This window comes from Eptesicus fuscus, chromosome 4, assembly GCF_027574615.1.
Source record: "Eptesicus fuscus isolate TK198812 chromosome 4, DD_ASM_mEF_20220401, whole genome shotgun sequence".
Lineage (NCBI taxonomy): Eukaryota > Metazoa > Chordata > Mammalia > Chiroptera > Vespertilionidae > Eptesicus > Eptesicus fuscus.
The window spans coordinates 10,361,893-10,385,076 of NC_072476.1; the positions used below are offsets into that span (position 1 = coordinate 10,361,893).

Below are 23,184 nucleotides of genomic sequence, written 5' to 3' on the forward strand. Positions count from 1 at the left end.
ACCCGGTGCTAGGTACCAGCGAGGGCCCATTGTGCTCCACTGGTTCCCTGCTTTGCATCAAGTGAACTTGGCTGACTTTCTCTTGGAACTGCAGCCTTCTTAGCTTCAAGCAGCAGGCCACGACTTTATGTGAGCTGTTCTTAGAAAATCCTTGAGGTGGATAGGGTTGAAATAACCCAGGGAGAGGGGAAAAAATGGGTAGCTGCTTTTAATGTTGGCTTTTATATTTTTTATTGATTTCAGAGAGGAAGGGAGAGGGAGAGAGAGATAGAAACATCAATGATGAGAGAGAACCACTGGTTGGCTGCCTCCTGCACGCTCCCTACTGGGGATCGAGCCCACAACCCGGGCATGTGCCACCCCTCCCCACCCCAGAATCAAACTTGGGACCCTTCAATCCACAGGCCGACGCTCTATCCACTGAAACAAACCAGCCAGGACTTTAATTTTGGCTTTTTAATTGAATTACTCACTAAGAGTCTGAACAAAATCTTTGCTGGTAAATGAGAGACTGAACTCTCTTTAGCTCAGAAAGAGAAAGGACGCTTGCTTCCCCAGCCCAGAGAGCCAATGGAGTGATGATAATTGTTCAGACCCCCAAATTCGGGGTGGCAGAGATGGGGGCTAGGAGTTGTCCTGCACGGTAGCACAGTCGATCCCAGAGAAGCTGGTGGGAGCCCTGGGGAGAAGGGCAGGGTACCCTGGAGTGGGTGCATCCTGAGAGAGGGGCCCTGCCTGGGAAAGCATCGGGGTTTGGGGGGCAGCTGGTAAGCTCTTGCTCGGGTATTCTTAGGTGACTAAGGATCATTGTGAGTTGTTTGAGGAAAAGTCTCCTCTGGGGCGTAGAGCAGTCCTTGGGGATGTTCACTGCATTGGCTCATCCGGAGATGTGCACGTAAGGGCTGGTTTTCCCTAGCAGTTTATTCAGACTCTACAGTTCTCAGGGGAAGTCGTGCCCAGCAGGGCCCACAAGCCAGCCTCCCATTAATATTAAGTTGGCCAAGATGAGGATCCTTCGATACTTCTCTATTAATCTTTTGTGCACACAATTAGAAAAAGCCAGCTATAAAATTAGGCACAATGACTGGAAAACATATTCAATTGGTCTCGAAAAGCTTCAGAAAGAGGATTAGATACATGGATCAACTTATGATGTCCTTTAGGTGTCAACCCAATTCTTTGAGGTATTAAAAATGGCTGCTCTTATTTATTTATTTATTTATTTATTCATCACTCAAGGATATTTTTTTCCCATTGATTTTTTAAAGTATGTTTTTTATTAATTTGTAGAGAGAGAGAGGAAGAGAGAGAGAGATGGGAACATCGATGAGAGAGGAACATCATTGATGGGCTGCATCCTGCACAACCCCTGACCGGGAATGGAACCGTGACCTCCTGGTTCATAGGTCGAAGCTCAACCACTGAGCCACTCTGGTCAGGCCACTGTCCTTATTTTAAAAGGGGGAAGGTCATTTGGTGCTCGACTTATCAAGGACAGATATAAATTGTATATGTCTGCAAAACAAAATTTGGATCCAGCTATTCTGTTTGTGTCTGTCTGTGTATGTCTATTAATGTATGTTGTAGATGTGAGATAATTTTTAACCTGTAGATGATATTGTTAAAATTAATTTAAATGCCAGCACTTGTAAGGATTGAATATCCTAAAATTCTCAGTAATATAGAAAGTAACTCAAATGCTTTTCAAGTTCATGTGATCTAAGATTAATCCTTAGTAAATAAAAGCTAGCTTAAGTTTGTTGGTTGAAATAAACCAGACTTGTCTTTATTTTGCTTGGGTTTTACAGAAATATCCCATGTTAATACTGACTTTGATGTTATTAACATATTTCTAGAGGTTATAAAATGCCTCTATAAGTCTGCCAAGCTAAAGAATGCTAACTGATTATTTCTTAGCTTTCATTAGACATTGAGGTTTTAAGGATTAAAATCTCAACATATGTGTGAATAACTGCAGTGTTTCCGAAGGGCCCCTGGAACATTGTAAGATTTGTTTTATAAACATTGGAGAGTAAGTGATGAAAACGCCTAGGGTAGGCACACAGTGGTTGTAAATTAAACGAATGAGTCAGGGCGATGGGAAACCCGTGACTGCTGCTTGGTTCTTCCTGGCTCTGTGGCATTTTCATGGGCTTAAGCTGGACTTAGGAGCTGACATTATTTTTTAAAAATATTTTCTGCCCTGGCTGGTTTGGTTTAGTGGATAGAGCGTTGACCTATAGACCGAAGGGTCCTGGGTTCGATTCCAGTCAAGGGCACATACCTCGGTTATAGGCACCTTGGCCCTCAACAGGGGCATGTGGGAGGCAACCAATCGATGTGTCTCTCTCACATTGGTGTTTCTCTCTGTCTTTCCCTCTCCCTTCCTCTCTCTAATTGATAGTTTAGAGAGAGAGGAAGGGAGAGGGAGAGACAGAGAGAAACATCAATGTGAGAATGAAACATTGATCATTCCCCCTACACATTTTGATGAATCAACATATTGAAGGACACATCTGAAAAGCTAATGAATATTCTGTTAAGACCCTCCTCTGAGTCCTCCTATAGGATTCCAGCAGCCAACGAAAGATAAAAGAGCCTCAAGACAAAAGGTCCACAGCTTGATCTCCCTCCTGGGAGCACACCCGCATCTTTCCCTTCCCTCACTTCTTCCCCCACAGGCATGCATCTTCTAAACTCTAGGGGACCCTACGAGACTTGCAACCAGGGGAGCAGTGGGCAGCAGTTGGTCAACCCGGGCTAACCCCTGAACCTGTCTCCAAGGCTCCCTTTCTCTGACTTTCTCTCTTCGGTTGCTTCTTCTACGTTAAGCTCTTCCTTTGTTTCACACCCCTGGCTGTAAACATACTCACAAAAATCACCTGGACTTGTGTTGTGAAATCTTTCCTACACAATGTCAAGAACGCATATACTACCATCAGACCCTACGCAGACCGCCCTGGGCCCAGACCCCATTCGGTAATAATACAATTCAACACCGCCCCCCCCCCCCCCAAACAATCTAATTAAAAAATGGGCAGAGGATCTGAATAGATACTTCTCCAAAGAAAACATACAGATGGCCAATAGACATGAAAAGATGCTCAATATCACTATCATCAGAGAGATGTAAATTACAACCACAATGAGATATCACCTCACACCTGGTTAGAATGGTACTCGACTTACCAAGGACAGATACTCGACTTATCAAGGACAGGTATAAATTGTATATGGCTGCAAAACAAAATTTGGATCCAGCTATTCTGTTTGTGTCTGTCTGTGTATGTCTATTAATGAATAACTGCAGTGTTTCCGAAGAATGGCTGCCATCAGTAAGTGCTGGTGAGGATGTGGAGAAAAGGGAACCCTGGTGCACTGTTGGTGGGAATGCACATGGGTGCAGCCACTGTGGGAAACAGTATGGAGGTTCCTAAAAAAATTAAAATTGGAAGTACTTTATGACCCAGCAATTCCACTTCTGGGTAATGTATCTGAAGAAACCCAAAACACTAATTCAAAAGAATATATGCACCCCTATATTCATTGCAGTGTTGTTCACAATAGCCAAGAAATGGAAGCACCCCGAGTTCCCGTTAATAGACGAGTGAATAAAAGAGTCGTGGTTCATATATACAATGGAATATTACTCGGCCAAGAAAAAAAGAAAAAAGAAATCTTACCATTTTCAACAGCATGGATGGACTCAGAGGGTATTAATGCTAAGTGAAATAAGTCAGAGAAAAAGAAATACTATTTGGTTTCACTTATATGTGGAAACTAAAGAGCAAAGTAAATGAACAAACAAAATAGAAACCAACTCATAGACACAGAGATCAGACTGATAGTTGCCAGAGGGGAGGGGAAATGGAGGAGCTGGGTGAGGAAGGTAAAGAGATTAAGATGTACAAATTGGAAGGCACAAAATAGTCACAGGTCTGTAAAGTACTGCATAGGGAATCTTGTCAATAATGTAATAAATATGTATGGTGCCAGGTGGGTACTTGAAATATTGGGGGGACCACTTTATAAAGTGTATGATGGTCTAACCAGTATGCTGTACACCTGAAACTAATACAAAATAATATTGAATGAAAACTAATTTAAAAAGAAAAAAAGAAAATGTCATACAAAACTGATCATATTAATTTGTACTCCCACCAGCTGTATTTGAGCGTTCCAGTTGTTCCACATTCGTGTCAACACTTGTCATTGTCATTCCTTTTAAATTTAGTCATGTTGGTGGGGGTGTAGTGGTATTTCACTGTGGATTTGATTTGCATTTCCCTAAGGAGTGATGATGATGTTGGGCATCTTTTCATGTGCTGATTGGTCATCCACATGTCATCTTTTGTGAAGTGTCTGTTCAAATCTTTGGCCTGTTTTTAAAAACAGCTTTTCTGAGCCCTAGCCAATTTTGCTCAATGGATTGAGCGTTGGCCTGTGGACTGAAGGGTCCAGGTTCGATTCCAGCCAAGGTCACATGCCCGGGTTGTAGGCTCAATCCCCAGTAGAGGGCGGGCAGGAGGCAGCCAATCAATGATTCTCTCTCATCATTGATGTTTCCATCTATCTCTCCTTCGCCCTCTCCTTTCCTCTCTGAAATCAATAAAAATATATTAAACAAACCAACGGCTTTACTGAGATAGTCACATAACATACAACTCACCCACTTAAAGTGTACAACTCAATGTTTGTCAGTATATTCACAGAGAAGACGCTCTTTTAACCTGACTTATCGAACCCTGATTATCTTTGGGATTTAACATTTGCTTCAGACTTGATAATGTTTTTTTAATGAAGTCAACCTAAAATTACCAGGGAAAACAGCACTTATATGCAAAACACGTAATGTACTGCTGTCATACTAACAACGCGTGCTCTGTGAATCACCAGTAACATGCTTTATACACTTCCTGAGCTGTCAGAGTTAAAACAAGTGAACTCTTCATTCCCATGCCCGTCTGCAGAGGCTGTATCTTTTGAGCTCAAACAATTGTTCTTGATGCAAGCACAAAGGAAATTTCCACATTTTAAAATCCATTTAACTGTGCAGTTGAGAAGCTCCCACCTAACCCTCAATTAGAAGCGATTAATCCTGTTATTAAGACCATCCAGTGAATTTTTAAATTCCAGATTTTGAATTTTTGATTCCTAAAATTTCCTATTTGGTCCTTTAAAAAACATTTTCTTTTCCCCCTACCTCTCCCTTCACAAACGCTGATTTTCCATGGTCTCTGTGGGTGTGGTTGCAATAGGTGTAGTTGCAACAGCTTCTTTAAACTCCTTGTCTGGTAATAACTGACCCGCCTTGGCATTGGCCCCAGTCAATTCCTTTCCCTTGAGGATCGGTCACAGTCTCCTGGCTTTTCCTATGCTGAGTACTTTTGGATTTTCTCATGAACGTTGTGACTATGATGTCGTATAGACACTGAATTGTTATATTCCTGTGAAGACTATTCCTGCTTTTGCTTTGTTCTGGTGGGCCATATCTTTAACTGTGAATTCTGCCACTCCCGAGGTGGGCAGAGGTCAGTCTCGGCCCATTTTCCATCTTTGCCTGAGCTGTTTCCAGTCCGCCTGCACGCACATGACTCAGGGGTCAGCAAGAAGCTCAGGTAAATCTGAGCACTCATACCACGGTGGCCACCCCTCTGGCTGTCTTCATGGCAAAGCCACGCCTCACACAGAGAACCACTCCATGCTGGCATCTTTCCCCAAATATCAATCCCCCTCAGCATCTGACTTTTGTTCACTCCCGAGGGCCCTTGGGAAACTGTTCTTTCATAGTTTGTCCAGAACCTTTCAGTTGTGGTCTGTGGACAGGACTTGAAGGCACTTACTCCTCTATGGACTTCGTAAGTTGATTCGTGTACCGGGCAGCCTGGTTGAATTTTGTACAGACGTACCCTGGGGATATTGAGGGCTCAGTTCCAGACCACCACAATAAAGCAAGTCATAATATTTTTCCTGGGGAAGGGTCTTGCCTTCAATTTGTAAAAAAATAAAAATTAAAAAAAAAATAGCAGCATCTGTGAAGCAAAATAAAACGAGGCATGCCTGTTTAGTTAGCATTTGGTTTAACTGCATGTGCAGAAAACCCAGCCCATGGAAAAGGTCAGGGATGGGGCAGCTGCACATACTCAGCTCAGCAAAAAGAAACCTCTGCAGGTCTGTAACCCAGAGAAGTCCCGCGCAGGGAGTTCCTGTTCACAAAACCATCGGAGGGGTTGGAGGGGAAGCGAGGGAGTCGCCAGTGACTTCGGCATCAAGGCCACACGACTGAGGCTGTGGTCTAAAGTCAGGAATCTGTGAGCAGTCACTGGAGTCCAGCTAGCACAGAGGTGCACATTGTCCATACCCAATGGCCAGCAGCCACAGCATCAGGAAGGCGCCTTCCTCCGCACATCTGGCAACAGTCCCCCCCGTGCCGGGCTCGCTGGAGCTGGTCGGGTTGGATTTGTCTCCCCCAACCCCTGGGCCCTGGCAGCCCCCCACCCCCAACCACCTCACTGCACTACCAAGAGCCCAGAACTCATTAGAAAGAAGCCGCACTGTGGCCCACACTCTGGGAGTCACATCCTGGCTGAGTGGCCACCACCTAGAATGGCTTGGTGGGTGGCCTGTGGAGACTCTGCCAGGGCCCCCTGGGACACAGATCCCACCCTGGCCATGCAGGGTAGTTTTGGCCATTCACTGAGCCTCAGTTTCTTCACCTGAGCAATAGGAGGGTAAGAGCCCATGGAGCAAGGCCGTGGCTCCCGACACATGCCTGGGTCATGAAGGTCAGCCCGGAGCTCCCACCCACACCCACCAAGGGAAGGGCCGAGGCAGCTCTCCACCCCGCACCTCTCCTCCTGGGGCGGCCCCTCCGCAGGGTCCCCACCCACACATTCCTGGAGCATGAGCAGTGCTGCTCTCAGCTGCACCGGTAATGCCTCATTTGCTTCCCTGACAGACCCAAGAGGCTGCTGGCCTCTTGACCGCCCACTTCCCAGTTGAGGAAACCACGGCCAAGGAGGCTCAGGTTTGGTCCATCACTCTGGAACTCCAGAGTCACTACGGGCAGGCCCTACCTGGGCCCTGGGGAGGGCATGGGGTTTTGCCAGGGTCACCTGGTACCCAGCTCAGTGTTCAGGCTCAGGAGGGGCTGGCTACAGCCTCAGCGTGGGGGTTGGGGGTGGATAGCGGCTCGGTCAGGGTGTGGGTGGTGTGTGGGCAGGCCTGCGAGGTGAGAGCCGGGAAACCTATCATCAGCGCCTCCTGGAACTTCCAGCCAAGCTGCTCGGGTGGGAGCAGGGAGTAAGCAGAGGCTGGTACTGGGACCCACCCAGGAGGGGAACCTGGCCAGCCCCAAACAAACAGGCTGGGGGAGGGAGGGCAGCCTTTGCCTCTGCCGCCGCGAATGCCCATCCCTAGTCCTCATTGCACTTGGGGAGCAGCGCCATGCCCCACCCCACCTCTCATGCTCCACTCAGAGGTGGTACCCTGAGGGTCCGCTCTGTCCTAGCACCAGCTGCTCCCCACATGCTGTGTGACCTGGGCTGGCTGCACAGCATCTCCATCTGAGACCTCTCCTAAGCCTGTCAGCTGCTCTCCTGCCCACCCTCTCCAGGGAATGTGGTCTGACTTCATATTCCATCACTTAAGGGCCAGACCTTGGGGACTGAGGTTGGGCTGAGGTGGGAGATTCTGCAGGTGGGTGGGACAGGTGGGGCAGGAGAGAGCCTCTGCCAGTGTCCTGCAGCCAGAGGCTGTGAGTGCATGACTCTCAGGATGGGGGGAGGAGTTGGCCATTCCTCCATCACAGTCACCTCCACCTCACACTCTGCTCTGAGGAGCTTGTGGTCACTCAGACCCCAGGTGGCGGTTGCTCTGGTAGCAGGGGCAGGGGCTGGAGGGCGAGGGCAGAGCCAGCCTCTCTGTGGCCAGGTCCCACACCCAGGGTCGTGGACAGGGCCTGAATCTTCCTTGCTCCAGCCTCTGACCAGGGCTCACATGCAGGGGGTACCAAGCGAGTATGTAGGAGTAACAGGTGACCAGGAGGATGCTGGTCTTAGAGGACTCATAGGACCATGTTCGGTTCTACCCTGTTGCGCCCCCGCTGGGGCCCATGTCACACACAAATACCCGTGCCTGGACTGGCTGCAACACCATGACTCCTGCTTGTGGCATCCTGGCCAGTTTGGAAGCTGCAGCCTTAAGACAGCTGAGATGTCTCTGTGGCCCCAACCTGACCTTGGGTGGGGAGGGCAGGATGCTGATTCCAGGGCCCATGGTGGCTGGCAGAGGCTCCCAGGGTGGCCCACCCGGGGTGCTGGGGGCTCTGGTTACATGGGGTTGGGTGGGGGCCGAGGGGAGAAGCAGGGGGAGGTACAGCTCTTGCCTGGTCCCACCCACTGCCATTTTCTGGTCTGGGGTCTGGTGTTCTCCCACCTCCTCTGGGGCCTGGTGGGGGAGGCAGAGGGATTCCCTGGGGCCTTGCCACTCCTCAGGACACTCCCTGCAGGCTGGCTCTTTGCACAGCTGAAAGGGGTTGCTGAAGCATGAATGTGCCTCCCCCCACCCCCCATTTATGAGCCAGGGGTGGGGCTGACACAGGCCTGGACAAAGGTTTGGGGGAGGGGATGGCTCCACTCCACTGGGCCACAGGCAGCCTCCAGCCCTGGGCCTCCCTGGGCAAGTACAGAGGTGGTTTGGTCTCCTTCAGGCCCCACCCTACCCTGGGACCACCCTCCTCACCCACCTCCTCACTCTAGAAACTGCAAGGGGATCTCCCACCCCCACAGGAAGGCCCACCCACTCACTGCCCCACCCAAGGGGCTGGAAGGCGGGAGGTGGCATCGCCCTTTGGCACCCACCCAGGCCTCTGTTTTGAGAGGGACTTCAGAAGGGAAACCACCAGCCTCGTCCACCTGTCTGGGCCCCGGGTTTGCACAAAGCCCAGCACCTGTGGCTGTGGGTGTGGCAGGGTGTGGAGGGGGCAGATGGCCATGCCCCAGGTTGAGGGGGTAGTCAGCAGGACCCCCAGTCCTGAACTGCTTAGTTCCCCTGGTGCAAATGGGGAAACTGAGGCCAGCCTGAGCCAGAGGCGGCCCTGCCTCCTTCTGCCCGCCCTGCACTGCAGGGAGAGAGGATGGGCCAGTTTGCCTGCCCCTGGAGGCAGGGTTACAGCTGGGGGCAGGGTTGACTCAGACCCCACACCCCTGGCAGGAGGGGCCCATTTCTCGGAGAGGGGCGGGCCAGGCGGGCCAGGTGACTGCTTGGTCCCTAGAGTGGGCCCGGAGGCGGCCCAGACACTGCTGCAGGGGCCTGAGAGGTTCCACCTGGAGCGCCAGGGGCTCTGAGACCCCTTCACTGGCTGTGGGTGGGTGAGCGGTGGGGACATCAGCGTGGCTGTCCTCCACAGACCATGGCCTTGCAGAGTGCTCCACCCACCCTGGGGCTCCTCAGGACCCCCGCCCACGGCCTCCTGCTCCTGCTTCTCAGCCTTGGTGAGTACCGGGGTGGGCTGCTGCAAAGGGTTTCGATGGGAGAGCGCTGGAGGGCAGCCAAGGATTCTTAGGGGATCGGGATCTCAGGAAAGGCTCTCTCTGTCGCATGCCTCCTCCCCTCTGGGCAGTGTCCCCATCCTCGGCAGGTGCCTCAGGTCCCAGGCAGATGTCTCAAATCTCAGCAAGTGCTCTGAGTTCAGGCGGCGTCCTGAATCTCAGTGGTGCCGAGTGCCCGGCAGGCTGTCAGCTGTGGCTTTTCCTGTGGTGCCCCACAGGGTTGGAGGCTGAACCAGGGCGGTGATGTTATGGGGACTCAGGCCAAAGTGAGGGTGTTTGGGGGATAGGTGTCTGACTGCACTGAGCAGTGGAGTCCCAGGAAGAGGATGTGGGAGGCCTGGGCTCCCTGGTGCGGTGCTGGACCTGGCCTGGGGTGGGGTGTGATGGCTGTGACCTCATGGGGTACAGGAGCCTAAACTCCCATTTCCACATCTGTGGGGTGTATTCAGGGTTGGGGGTCAGGGAAGGGATGGCTTTGCCTCCTTCCTTCCCAGGGTAGGGCCTGTAGCAGGCACACCCAGAAGCCCCCGGCCATCCCCTCGAACCTTGTGTCCCTGCCCTGCAGGGTGGGTGCAACTTTCCTGGGCCCAGACTGCAGACTCAGGACAGGTAAGGACTCTCTGGGGAGACAGGGGAGGCTTCTCTGGCCCTAGGCGGGTGTCCTTAGATGCTGGGTTGTGTGGCTCAGCCAGAATCCTGCTCTGTCCTCAGGGTGTCATGACCCCACGGCTGCAACGCACCTCCCAGGACCTGTCCTGGCAGCAGTCTGAACCGACCGTCATTCTCCCGAGGGCTCTGCAGGGCACAGAGAGTGAGCACAGGGCCCAGCCGGTCAAGGGTCAGGAGACCTGAGGGTGGGGGCTGGCATGTGGGCTCACCTGCTGGTGCTGTGGCCCTTTCTGGCTGCTCCGCTCGTTCAATTGTGACAATTTTGGAGAATGGGCAGAATCTCCCCATTGAGCCAATGGTTAAACTGAGGCCTGGAGAGGGTCATGTGTTGCCCAGGGTCTCAGCGTGGGTGTGGGAGGAAGAGGAGGTTGACTGGAAAAGCCCAGCCCCCTGACCCCCTTACCTGCCCCTTAGAGAAGGCCTGTCCCCCGGGGAAAGAGGTCCATGTGGTGGATGAAAACCTCGTCTTCTACACGGAGCAGGAGCTGGAGGCCTGCGTGGACGGGGCCCTGCTGGCTGAGCATATGGACCGGGTGAATGCGATTCCCTTCACCTACCAGCAGCTTGACATTTTGAAGCACAAATTGGACCAGGTAGTTCCTGACTTGGGTTCCCGCCTGGTTGCGGTGCCAAAGCCTTTTCCAGCCACCTGGGACTGGCTGTGGCCCTCATGGTCAATTTCCCGGGCAGGTCTACCCACAGGGGTACCCCGAGTCCCTGATCCAGCACCTGAGTTACTTCTTCCTTGAGGTCACCCCCGAGGACATCCACAAGTGGAATGTAACATCCCTGGAGACTGTGAAATCTCTGCTTAAAATCAGCTCGGGGCGAAAAATGGATGCGCAGGTGACCACCTATTGGGAGGGGGGCACCACGGGTGGGTTGTGCAGGCCCGAGAGGATATGTCTCTTCCTGCCCCCAGGCATCTCACTGGGATCCTCCCACAGGTGGCTGCCCTGATTGCCCGCTATGTGGCGGGAGGGGGCCAGCTGGACAAGGTCACCCTGGACTTGCTGGCCAGCTTTCACCCTGCCTACCTCTGCTCCCTCAGTCCCGAGCAGCTGGCCTACGTGCAACAAGATGTGGTTTGGTGAGTCCCTGGGGCCTGCTGGTGTGGCGGGTGTGCTGTGCTCCCAGCTCACTTCTTGGCCCCACACTGCCTCCCCAGGGTGGTCAGGCCTCAGGACCTGGATGCGTGCCGTCCACTGCAGATGGATGTTCTCTATCACAAGGCCCGCGTCGCTTTCCAGAACATGAGCGGTTCTGCGTATTTTGCAAGGATCAAGCCCTTCCTGGGTGAGCCAGGAGGACATGGGGTGGAGGGGATGCCTGAGGTCCCCATCGGTGCTGCCAGCTTCTCACCTCCCTGGGCTTCCCCTAGTGGTGTGACCAGGGGTCAGGGTGCCCTCCATCCCTCTAAGCACATACAGGCTGAGGCCCTGTGCGTTCTGACCCCTGCTCAGGCACTTGACCAGCTCTAGCCTCTACCCTGACTGGGAGAGTCAGGTGGTCACCAGGCAAATCAGCGTTTTCCCAGAAATTCCGTAGGAAAAGGGAGTCCCAGTAAAGGAAGGGGGCTTCTCCTAGCTTGTGGTCAGAGGGTGAGAGTGGGGGGAATGTTGTGAGGTCTTATGCGTAGGGCCCCTCTCCCTGGGCACAGGTGGGGCCTCCACGGAGGACTTGCGGGCTCTCATTCTGCAGAACATAAGCATGGACGTGGCCACATTCAAGAAGCTGAGGAAAGAGGCCTTGCTGGTATGGCCCGCGGAGGGGTGGGGCCATTGGAGGGTGGGCCATGGGAAGGGAGGGGCCACGGAGAAGGGCTTGTCCTGGATGGGGGGTCTTTCGAGGGCAGGGCACTGAGAGGGTGGGGTCTTGGGAGGGGCAGCTATTGAGCCAAGGCCGACTCCGAAGTCTGGAGGTGCTGAGGCAGAGTCTGGGGAAGCATGGGGTGGATTGGACACAGCAGAGTCCAGCGGCCTCTGGACAGAGGTGGGGAGACCCTGATGGTTGCCTGGGGACTCTGGCAGCCGCTGACCATTGCCGAGGTGCAAGAACTTCTGGGTCCAAACCTGGAGGGCCTGAAGGCAGAGGAGGGGACCAGCCCGGTGCGGGACTGGATCTTGCGGCAGCGGCAGAACGACCTGGACAGCCTGGGGCTGGGGCTCCGCGGTGGCACCCCCAACGGCTACCTGGTCCTAGACCTCCACGTTCGAGGTGGGCGGGGAGGCCGGCCGGTAGGGCTGGGGCAGATGAGGTGGAGGGTCTGAGTCACTCCCTCTCTGTGCAGAGGCCCTCTTGGGGGGCTCCCACCTCCTTGGACCTGGGTCTGCGTTCACTGTGACCCCAGCTCTGCTCCTGGCTTTGCTGCTGAACTGAGCACGCTGCTCTGGATGCTGAACGGGGCCCTGCTGTGGAGATTCCTGCTGGTGGGAGCCGCCTGGGTGGTCCCTGCTCCATCCCGGGGGGTTGGGGCTCAATAAAAGAGAACCCCTCCCCCCTCCAAAGAGGTGACCTGTGGTGCTCTGGGGACCGGGTGGGAGGCCCTTCCGGCTATGGTGTTCTGCGGGGCAGGGTGGGGGTTGACAGCGGTGGTGTCCTGGGCCCTCGTGGCTGTGGTGTTTGGAGGAGGAGGGGCTGACTGGCTGTGGTGTTCTCAGGGGGGCGGGGCCTGCAGGCTGGAACCTGTGGACATGACTCCCTGAGTTGCAGCCCTTCTATTTGTACTTGGAAAGGAGGGGAAGCAGGGCAGGGACTCCAAGCAGGAGTAGGGGAGTGTGAGGTGGGGATTTGGGGCTTTCCTGACGCTGTTCCATTGCCCCGTCTCTCCTGAGGCAAGGCCAACAAACCCAGGGTGGCCTTGGTGACTCCTCCGGAGATAGCTAAGAGGGTCTCTGTGCCCCTCCTCAGGGCCAGAGCAAAGGGACACACGCAGGAAGATCACCTTGTCCTTTATTCAAGTCAGCAAAGTAAAAAAAGAGACATATAGCCAGCAAAGTAGGTGCCCTGGAGCCCGCTCCCCAGCCCCAGTTCTTTGTCCTGAAGACCAGAGGGCGGGGGCATGTCTCCCTCAGCTGGCAGGGGCTGGTGACCCGTGCAGCTCCAGGGCCTGGGAGCCAGGCGTGGGCAGGCTCCTGCCCTGCAGGCTCCTAGGCGAGGCTTTCCGTGCCTGGGGCTTGCACCTTAGCCTGGGCTGGCGTCCAGTCCACCTACCAGCACAGCGCTGTCTTCAGAGGACATTGTGAGTCCCAACAGGCCCCAGGGCACCCCAATACAGCAGCCACAGGAGGCTGGAGGGCAGGGCCACAGCAAGTGGCAGGTGCCCCAGGTGGGCTGGTGGGCTGCCTGAAGGTGCAACATGGAGAGAATGCCCATCAGTCCTCGCTGGGAGCCACACCCAGGACCATCCCGCGGCTCGTGGGCAGCCCCTCCCTCTGGGCTCCAGGCTCACACTATCCCTGTGGGCGGGGAAGACCATGTGTGGCCACTCTTCTGGGCCCCAACAGATCTCAAAGCTTCCCCCTCCCTGGGTTTTGGCCTCTGCTTTCTGCACATCAGTGGGTTTTGGAGGAGGTGATTGTATCCTGCGATAACTCAGTGGGTGATACAGGGTGAAGCCAGTGTCACCCAAATGTCAACTGAGAGGCAAATGGAAAAACTGTTGGCCAACAGAGTATGAGATTGGGCACAAGTAGTCATTTGGGGTCCATAGAGGCCCTGGGCAGACAAGGCCAAGCAGAGGCAGGGGAAGGCCTGCCAAGGGGGAGGGCTGGATGTGGGGCTGTACCTGAGGTGGGGGCGTCCTTCCCAGGCCCTTCCCATGTGGAAGTCAGATGGGATGTCCAGGGGGTGTTGTGAGTCCTGGTGGGGCTGGTGGGGCTGGCGGGGTCCCTGTCCAGGCCCAGCTCGCCCAGGGCCGACTTGTTCAGGCTGCGGAGCCAGGAGCTGATGGCTGGGTGGCTGCGTGCCTTCTGCAGGTCCCCCACGTTCTGGCCCAGCAGTGTTCTCACATTGTCAACACTTAGGTTCTTCAAGGGAAGTGGGGGCCAGCGGAGGAGGGACCGAGAGTCATGAAGGGGCCCAGCTTTAGGACCAAGGGGAGACCTGGCAGGGCAGTGCTTCCCCAAGGAGTGAGCAGGGGTGAGATGTGGCAGAACCAGCCCGGAGAATTGACCTGGGGCCCACTCTGGGGTGCCTTTGGACCTGTGGCCTAGGGCTCCCTGGGTTGGCCAGCCTGCCCCCCCCCCCCAAGGACAGCCCCTAGGGCCCACCTGCAGCACGCGGGGGTTCAGGTTGGTGAAGGTGTGGATGTCCATGGAGATGTTGGCCCGGGCCAGGCGCTGCAGCTCCTCTGTGGGGGCACCGCCTGAGGAAGGGAGGTGGTGAGGAGGGGGGTGGGGCTTCTGGAGGAAGGGTGTCTGCACATGGGGCGGGGGGTCTCACCGAGGAAGGGGCGGATGAAGTCGTAGTAGGCATCTGTGATCCTGGTGCTGCTGAAGGCCTCTCGGGCCTTGAAGAAGAGCTCGTTCTTCCGGCTCTGAGGGCAGGAGGAGGTATCCAGGGCCCCGGCCAGCCTGGGGAGGGGAGACAGATGGGCAGGCTGGGAGCCCCTCCTCCTAGGGTTGGCTGGGCCTGGCCCTCTCTCCCTAAACCACAGGTGTCCTTTTGCCCGCTCTACTGGGCTGATCGTGTCTCCCCAGAATTTATGTCCACCCCAAACCTCAGAATGTGATCTTATTTGGAAAAAGGCTCTTTCCTACGTAGAGATGTAATCAAAGTAAGATGAGGTCCTACTGGATTAGGGTGCGCCCTAAAACCTAATGGCTGGTGTCATAAAAGAAGGAAATTTAGCCGAAACCGGTTTGGCTCAATGGATAGAGCGTCGGTCTGCGGACTGAAAGGTCCCAGGTTCGATTCCGGTCAAGGGCATGTACCTTGGCTGCGGGCACATCCCCGGTAGGGGGTGTGCAGGTGGCAGCTGGTCGATGATTCTCTCTCATCGATGTTTCTAGCTCTCTATCCCTCTCCTTTCCTCTCTGTAAAAAAATCAATAAAATATATTAAAAAAAAAAAAAAAAGAAGGAAATTTAGACACAGACACGGGCGGGAGACAGCCATGCGATGATGACGGAGGCAGAGAGAGGGTGATGAGGTCATAAGCCAAGGAAGGCCAAGGATTGCCAGCAGCACTAGAAGCTGGAGGAGGCAGGGGGTTTCAGAGGGGAGCCTGGCCCTCTTGACACCTTAATTCCAAACTCCTGGCCTCCAGGCTGTGAGAGAATGCATCTCTGTTCTCTTAAAACGCAGTTTGAGCTCTGGTGGGTGTGGCTCAGTGGTTAGAGCACTGGCCTGTGCACTGAAGGATTGCTGATTCCATTCCTTGTCAAGGGCACATACCTGGGTTGTGGGGCGAGTGCAGGAGGCAACCAATGGATATGTCTCTCTCACATTAATGTTTCTCTCTCTCTCTCTCCCTCTCTTCCCTCCTCCTCCCTCCTTGCCTTCCACTCTCTCTGAAAATCAATGGAAAAAGTATCCTTGGGTGAGGATTAACCAAAAATAAATTTTTAAAGAACTCAGTTTGGCAGCTGTAGGAAACTAACACACCTGTGGTGGCCTGGCCCAGACCTCCCCTGAGCCTCAGTCTCCCCCTCTAATTCTGCTTGGTGAGGCGTTGAGCTGACCCAGGGTGCAGCGAGCGTGTCGCTGGCCGGGCTCACCGGAACTCCGAGGGCCGGATGGCCTGGATCTGCTGGGGGCTCATCCAGCAGAGGCGGGAGCCCCCAATGGCCACAAGCAGGGCGCTAGTGATGTTGCCTTTGTGGTCCAGGAACTTCTGCAGGATGGCCTGGGGACAACGCTGGGGTCAGTGGGACTGGCATTGCTGGCATCAGGGTCAGGGGGTGCCCCCAACTCCCAGCCTCACCACCCTCCCTCACCCGTCCTGCCCTCACCTCCGTCTGGTTCTCCAGGGCCACGTCCGAGGCCAGCAGGGCCATGACGGTGTCCCTAGATGTGATGTTCCACTGGCTGATCTCCACGACAGAGTACAGGTAGACCAGCGAGGTGATGAGCTGAAGCTGCTCCTCTGGGATGCCACTTGGGTAGATCTGAGGCAGGCAAGAGGATCAGGCCCACCCCTAGCGCCCACCACCCACCTGCCTCCACCCAGTCTCCAGTGTACCCGAGCCAACTTGGCCTTGACGACACGCTGACACTCAGCAGGTAGTGGGTGCTGCAGCAAGGGGTCCAGGTTGGCCCTGAGCACGCGGCTGCCCAGGCAAGACTCGAGCTGTGAGCAGTCGTAGTGCACCAGGAAGAGGTCATCCTGCAGTGTGGCCGCCGTGATGTTGCCTTGGATGCAGGGTCGCCCTGTGGCTGGGGGTGGGGTTGACTTCAGGCTCCACCTCACTGCTAACCCTGACCCACCCGTGACTCTCTCCCCAAGCTTGACCCCTAGCCAAGAACTTGGCTCAGAATAGACCAAGTCAAGCCTGACCTTGACCTCCAACCCAGTCCTGGCCCAGAAGTCCTGCCTCACTGCTTCTGACTGGCCTATGCTGGACACAAGCTCAGGAGGTTGGGCGGCAGGTGTGGCTGTGTGTTGGGTGCCCCCACCCAAGGATCAGGAGTCCAGAGTAGTGTCCCCAGACCATAGTGGCCACACTGACCTGTGCCCCGCTTGGGTCGTGAGGACATCAACTTGGCCTTGGCCTTGGCCTCAAGGAAGCTGGTGACAAAGCGCCTGGTGTCACGCTGGCTGAGCCGCCCTGCCCGACATGCAGCCACCATGCTGCCAAAGAAGCCCAGGCCCACGGCCTGGCAGGAGGTGCTGAGGACTCCCGGCACCTGGTTCCTCCTCCCATCCCACAGATAGAAACTCTGTGATGGCAGCAACTGGGGACACCTCTCAGGCATTGGATGGCTGTATGGTCAACCCTCAGGCCTAGAGGGCCTGCTGGACAGCCCTCTCTGTGTCTAGGGCCAGTTCAATTCCCGCTCCTCGCCCCAGGGCACCATCCTACCTCCTGCACCTGCATCCACAGGCTGGAGCTGATGTAAGTGGCCAGCGGTCCCAGAGCCTGCAGCCCCTCCAGGTTCCAGGAGATAGGGGGCCTGGTGTGCGGGAAGGGGGTGCTTGGTCTGGAGCAGCACCCCGGCCCTTGGAGGCTGCCTGCCTGTCCCTGAGTGCTCAGTTCCCAGGGCCTGCCCTGCTGGGGACACCTTGCCTGCCCAGACACTCTCCCACCCAGGCTTCAGGGCAGGGGATTGAGGGGCCCAGTGGGTGTTGGCAGCACCCCCAAACCTGTATGCCCCAAAGGCTGTGAGCGACGTTAGAAGAGGGAAATCAGCAGGGCTATGGAATTCAGTGAACTCTTGGGCCCAAACCTCACGCTGCCTCCTGTCTCATCTCCAGGAGGGAGGCCTCGCAGAGGGGATGGGCCCCACCCACCCAAGCACGGTCCTCCCACTGGTCAGTAGTGTGTTGAGAGCAGCCTGCTGGGCAGGGGTCAGCCGGGGGCAGCACTGCAGGTTCTGCAGCACGTGGGGGTCCGAGGCCACGATGCTGGATGCCTCCATGTCGCACACCAGGACCCCGAGGAGCAGCAGATCTGAGGCGCTGAGCCGTGGTGGGTGGGACACCCCCTGCAGGACAGCAGGTCAGCGAGGGCCAGGCCCAAGTCCCTTCCACCCTTCCTGTCCCGCCCCAGGGCCTACCAGGCAGGCCAAGGCGGAGTGCTGCAGGGCGGCCCTCTGGTCAGGCAGGTTGGCCAGCAGCTCAGTGTCCCCCTGGGCGGCACGGCGGGTGAAGGCCTGACAGTCGGCTTCCCTTACTTGCCCCAGGCTGCAGGCAGGTGGGGGACTGTTGGGAGGGCGGGGCCAGCCAGGGATCCTCTGGGGTGGCCCAGGTGCCCCTGGGGAGCTGGGGTCCCCAGGACCCAGAGGAAGCATGCTCAGTCTGCTGGATGTTGGGAGGGGCTGGGAGTGGAGGGGGCAGGACACTCACTTGTAGAAGAGCAACAGGTCAGGTGGGTGCAGCGGAAAGTCACTCTGGAGGCCATGCAGGGCGGCCAGGTTGGCCAGGCAGCTGAGCTGGGTAGGGCAAATGATGCCTCACTCCCTCGCCAGCCCCTTCCTCTCGGCCATGTCACACTCCCCCTTTGGGACCAAGACCCCTGTGTCCGGCCCCATGTCCATCCAGTTCCCTCTGCCCAACTGCCTGCTCTGTGCCACCTGGACTTGATGTCTTCCTCTGCCTGCCTCAACCTCCACATCAGAATGGCCTCATATGGGTCAAACCCAGCCTGAACATTACTGTCCCCCCCCACCCCAAACCCAGGCTAGTATTCAGGCCCTGTCCACCCCCGCCCACTGCACCATGGACGCTCATCCCAATGCCACCCCTGCCCTGACTCCCTGTCTGGCCTGGCCTCCTTTGAGATTGTTTCAAATTTATTGCTAGTTGTTTTTCTTCTTTTATTTTTGTGTGTGTTTCTTCCTTTTATTACTAGACTAGAGGCCCAGTGCAAAAAATTCGTGCATGGGGTGGGGGTGTCCCTCAGTCTGGCCTGCACCCTCTCCAATCTGGGACCCCTTGAAGGATATCCTACTGCCGGTTTACAGGGATTGGGCCTAAACCAGCAGTCAGACATCCCTCTCGCAATCCAGGACTGCTGGCTCCTAATTGCTCACCTGCCTGCCTGCCTGCCTGCCTGATTGCTCCTAACCACTCCGTCTGTTGGCCTGCTCATCCCCAACTGCCGCCTGCCGCTGGCCTGCTCACCCCCAAATGCAACCCCCGCCAACCTGATCACCCCCAACTGCTCCCCATGCCAGTACACTCATCCCCAACTGCCTCCCCTGCTGGCCTGCTCACCCCAACTACTCCCCCTGGTGGCCTGCTTGCCCCCACCTTCCCTCCCCACTGGCCTGCTCACCCCCAACTGCCCCTCTGCTGGCCTGCTCACTCCAAACTGCCCCCCCCCCACCACTGCCCTGATCACCTCCAACAGACCCCCACTGACGGGGCGAGGGGCTGAGGGCTGTTTTCAGGCTGGCCATGCCCCCTGGCGATCCAGGCTCCCAGCCCCTCCATTTTTTCTTTTCTTTCTTTTTTTTCAGTGCCTCCTTGAGCGGAGGCCAGGGTGGGCTGGAAGCAGGTATCTGGGATTTATTTTTCTTCTATAATTGAAACTTTGTAGCCTTGAGCGGAGGCCAGGGCTGGTCAGGGTGGGCGGGAAGCTTGGCTTCCTCCATCACCGGGGGCAACCCAAGCCTCCTGCTTGCTCCAGCTCCGTGGCTGCCGCCATCTTAGTTGGGCTAATTTGCATATTCACTCCTGATTGGCTGTGGGTGTAGTGGAGTGATGGTCAATTTGCATTAGTCTCTTCTATTAGTGTAGATTTATATTAACTTTATAATGAGAATGATGGATATCCTCCCTTCCTTCCTTCCCCCCTTCCTTCCTTCCTTTCTTCCAACTCAGGGCAGGCCATGCTTAGGTGAGCTGTAAGTTGAGGTGGGCTCAGCCAGCCCCCTCTCATGGCCCAGGTGGGGGAAAGGCCAGCAGGCTGGAAGATCTACCCCAAGGGCCCGAGGGAAGATCTACCTCAAGGAGGCAGCATGAGCCAGAAGGAGGCAGAAAGAGGCCAGCGCAGCCCAGTGAACAAGCCCTCACCCAGCCAAAAACAGGCTGGGGTCTGTGGGCAACTGGCTGAAGAGTCCTGGCAACAACCCAAAGCGGGCCATACTGGGGGTGGGCAGGCTTCTGTCACCTCGGAGTCAGCCTAAGACAGTGGTTGGCAAACCGCGGCTCGCGAGCCACATGCGGCTCTTTGGCCCCTTGAGTGTGGCTGTTCCACAAAATACCACGGCCTGGGCGAGTCTATCTTGAAAAAGTGGCGTAGAAGAAGTTTAAGTTTAAAAAATTTGGCTCTCAAAAGAAATTTCAATCGTTGTACTGTTGATATTTGGCTCTGTTGACTAATGAGTTTGCCGACCACTGACCTAAGAGATGCCTCTCAGGTGGCTGTGAAATTGGCAGGTTGGCATAGAGACTGTCCCGGCCGAACGGTCCTGGCCCTTACTGGCCTGTGTCCTCTGCCGGGGACACTCTCCCTTCCTACCCATCTCCAGGGCCCTTCTCCTGGGAGCCTGTTCTTGCCCTCGACACTCCAGACCATGCCAACCAGGGCTTCTTACCTGCCAGGCTTTGAGGAGCACCTGCTGCGATGCCATCCTCCTGATCAGAGCTGAAAGCTGGTCCCGGGACAGCTGGCTGGCTGCCTGGCACCGGAAGCCTTGTAGGAGGGAGGTGTTGGCACTGAGCAGAAGGAGGCAGGTGGTGAGGGTGGAGGTGGGGGTGGGAGGGGCAGCCCAGACGGCAACATGCAGGATGGAGGTTAGACTCACAACACCAAAAGAATGAGACACAGGAAGTGTGGCAGGCAGGGCCTTGACACAGGCAAGACTCCTGCATCTCCCCCCGCCCGCTTCCCCCCCCTCCCCCCTTCCTTCGCCCCACTCCTCCTGTGAGCGCCCAGTTCAGGTTCTGAGCTGTGAGCAGGGGAGGCCCCTGCCCAGATGCTGGGTTTTTGCTTCCTCCCAAGGCCGGTCCCACCGATGGCTGAGGGTTCGGAGGAGATGTAGCCTGGGCACCTGCTGGGCCACTACAGCCAGTTCCTCTCCTGGCGGAGCCTTCCTCACGGTGTGAGTAATAAAACTCGTGCGCCAGGAAGGGGTCTCTGGGGCTTTAACCTGGGTCCAGTGGTCCAACTGGGCGTCCAGCCTTGTCTGGTCAGTCAACTGATTGATCAGTTGATGGCGAATCAATGACCTCCAACTCCCCAGGGAAGGAGAGGAGAGCTGAGCCTAAGCACGAACCCCCCCCGCCCCCCCCCGAAAGTGCACGGAAACAATGCAGGGTCTGTTTGGGGCCTGAGGGTGCAGCAAAGCCTCAGGGTAGAAGGAAGGAAGTATGAGGACTCAGGAGGAGCAGTGATCACCTGCCAGGCCGAGGGGAGCAGTGGGAGCAGTGGGGGGCTCAGGAGGGACCCTAGCTGCAGCCAGCTTTGATGGCCTGGGCGCCTGACTCTGATGTAGGACACTGAACTCTGGGCCATTTGAGGGCAAGGTGGATGAGTGACCTGGACCTGGGTGGGTGATGGCCAGACCCCCGGTTCAGAGCCAGAAGTCGGGGGCCCTGCCACAGCCATGCCTGGTCATCGTCTGCAGCCCCTGGAGGTGGTCCCTCCTTCTTACCCACCCCCTCCTCCAGGCCTGCCAGGGGATCAGCTGCAGGAGGGGAGGGCACTCACCTGGCCCACAGGTTGGCCCTGCTGGCAGCCTGCCCTTCCTGGGAGAAGCCCTCAGCGTGGGGACCAGTGCAGTGAGTAGTGAGCCACATGCAGAGGACGAGGCCCCGGCTCACCAGGGCGCCTGGAACAGAATAGGCCGTAAGCAGCCTCTAGCCCTCGGAAGGCTGAGCCCTGCTGAGGGGAGCACGTGAGGGAGGTCCAGTGTGGGTCGGCCCCGGGATCCTGTGTCCTGGGTGGATCTCTGACTACCCCAACATGGAGACCTCGGACGCCATGTGGCCCTGATCACCTGTGTGTAGCAGCCTAGGCCTGAGCGTGGTGTGTGTGTCTGACTATACATGTGTCTGTCTGACACTGCATGTGTGTGTTCCCAATGGCATGTACATGTGATTGCACACGTGTATGGTGGCATATACATGCCTGTGGTGGCATGTATGCCCAATACAATGCATATCTGGTGGTATGGCAGTTTACATGCGTGTGATGATGTGTACCTATGTGCAGCTGGTGGCGTGTGTCTTTTTTGTGTCTGGAAGCATGTGTACATATATGTGATGGACTGTACATGTACCCGCCAATGTTCACACATGTGTGATGAGATATACACGTGTGGACTGTGTGTACCAATGCACTTGTACTTTCTATCCTTGTGGCTCTGTCCTCACAGTTTGAGACCCAAGACCCTCAAACAGAGGGAATGGGGTCGACCACTACCTCCGGAGCCCCTTCTAGCCGTGACCTCTCCTTGTCCCCTCTAGGACCCCCAGACCCAGTGCCCTGCCTGCCTTTCTCCTTCCCTTCCCTGAGCCCCAGCCGGCCGTGGGGGCATCCTGGGGCAGGGCCCTTGATTGCAGGCTTGGGAGGACACGGTGGTCGGAGTGTGAATACTCTCCACATCTGCCGTCATGCTGCCCGGGATCCCCTTCCCCGAGGGCGTCAGCACACCTGCTCTGGGGCCCATGGCTGTGCACGGTGCACAGCAGGTGCTGGGGTCACAAGCAGCGGGTCCAGGACAAGCTGGAGAGGAGACAGGAAGTGATGAGGCCAGCCCCACCGACTCCCCCCACCAGCCTTGGCCGAGGGGCACAGACAAGAAGGGCTTCTGTCCAGAGTCACACAGGATGGGCGCCTTGCAGGGCAGGCAACCTGAGCCGGGCTGCAGCTGCGTCTCTGCCCTTGGGGAGGGGTACAACCCCACAAACAAGCATCTTTGGGACAAAAGGGAGCCGCTCCAGGGGGACCCAGGCCTTTCTTATCGCAAGTTGGGGCTCAGGGGACCCATCGGCTGTGGCTTGGGTTGTGGTGTCTCCAATGAACAGATCTCTTGACAGTTACAGGGGAGGGGGCAGCAGTCCTGGCGAGTCCCCACAGGTCGCTGGGGGCTTCCCAACCTGCCCGGAGCGGCCATGGCTTCGCTCCCCATCTGGGCGGCCCAGGCCTAAGTCCTGGTCACAGACACAGCCCACAGTGCAGCCCCCTCCCCCCGCCCCGGGCAGGCCTGTCTGCGGTGGAGACCAAAGCGGTGAAGCTTGGGGACTCAGGTCCTGGGAGGTGACAGACATCTGGGAGGCTGGCCCTCACTGCCCACTCCTGGGCACAGCCTTGCACAGTCTCACAGTTTGGGGTGCCAGTGGGCCTCCAGATTC

The 23,184-nt window shown here is 56.2% G+C and overlaps 2 protein-coding genes across 2 annotated transcripts; one reads left to right on the plus strand and one right to left on the minus strand.

Annotated features, from left to right (window-relative positions):
• The first annotated feature begins 9,412 nt into the window (after positions 1-9,412).
• MSLN (mesothelin) lies at positions 9,413-12,667 on the plus strand. The gene is made up of 10 exons (XM_028134244.2): positions 9,413-9,494; positions 10,117-10,160; positions 10,263-10,362; positions 10,635-10,813; positions 10,911-11,066; positions 11,168-11,310; positions 11,389-11,516; positions 11,881-11,975; positions 12,251-12,437; positions 12,511-12,667. Exons 1-10 carry the CDS (start codon positions 9,413-9,415, stop codon positions 12,597-12,599), a joined length of 1,203 nt encoding a protein of 400 aa, XP_027990045.2. The 3' UTR covers positions 12,600-12,667.
• Positions 12,668-13,449: 782 nt separating this feature from the next.
• LOC103300809 (mesothelin-like protein) lies at positions 13,450-22,499 on the minus strand. The gene is made up of 15 exons (XM_054714147.1): positions 22,484-22,499; positions 21,539-21,659; positions 20,424-20,544; positions 18,229-18,314; positions 17,940-18,066; positions 17,674-17,867; positions 17,246-17,336; positions 16,892-17,039; positions 16,405-16,592; positions 16,175-16,330; positions 15,941-16,068; positions 14,664-14,794; positions 14,492-14,586; positions 14,008-14,248; positions 13,450-13,565 (listed from the first exon to the last, which is right to left on the minus strand). The coding sequence occupies exons 1-15, from the start codon at positions 22,497-22,499 to the stop codon at positions 13,450-13,452; spliced, it is 1,959 nt and encodes a 652-aa protein (XP_054570122.1).
• Positions 22,500-23,184: the final 685 nt, after the last annotated feature.

Coding starts and splice junctions, on each gene's coding strand:
- LOC103300809 (XM_054714147.1), bottom strand. Junction 20,545..21,538: donor AGGGCCAACCTGTGGGCCAG/GTGAGTGCCCTC, acceptor CCTTCTGCTCAG/TGCCAACACCTCCCTCCTAC. Junction 17,040..17,245: donor TGTGGATGCAGGTGCAGGAG/GTAGGATGGTGC, acceptor ACCTCCTGCCAG/GCCGTGGGCCTGGGCTTCTT.
- MSLN (XM_028134244.2), top strand. CDS start 9,413: ATGGCCTTGCAGAGTGCTCCACCCACCCTGGGGCTCCTCAGGACCCCC. Junction 10,363..10,634: donor GGCTCTGCAGGGCACAGAGA/GTGAGCACAGGG, acceptor CCTGCCCCTTAG/AGAAGGCCTGTCCCCCGGGG. Junction 11,517..11,880: donor AAGGATCAAGCCCTTCCTGG/GTGAGCCAGGAG, acceptor CCCTGGGCACAG/GTGGGGCCTCCACGGAGGAC.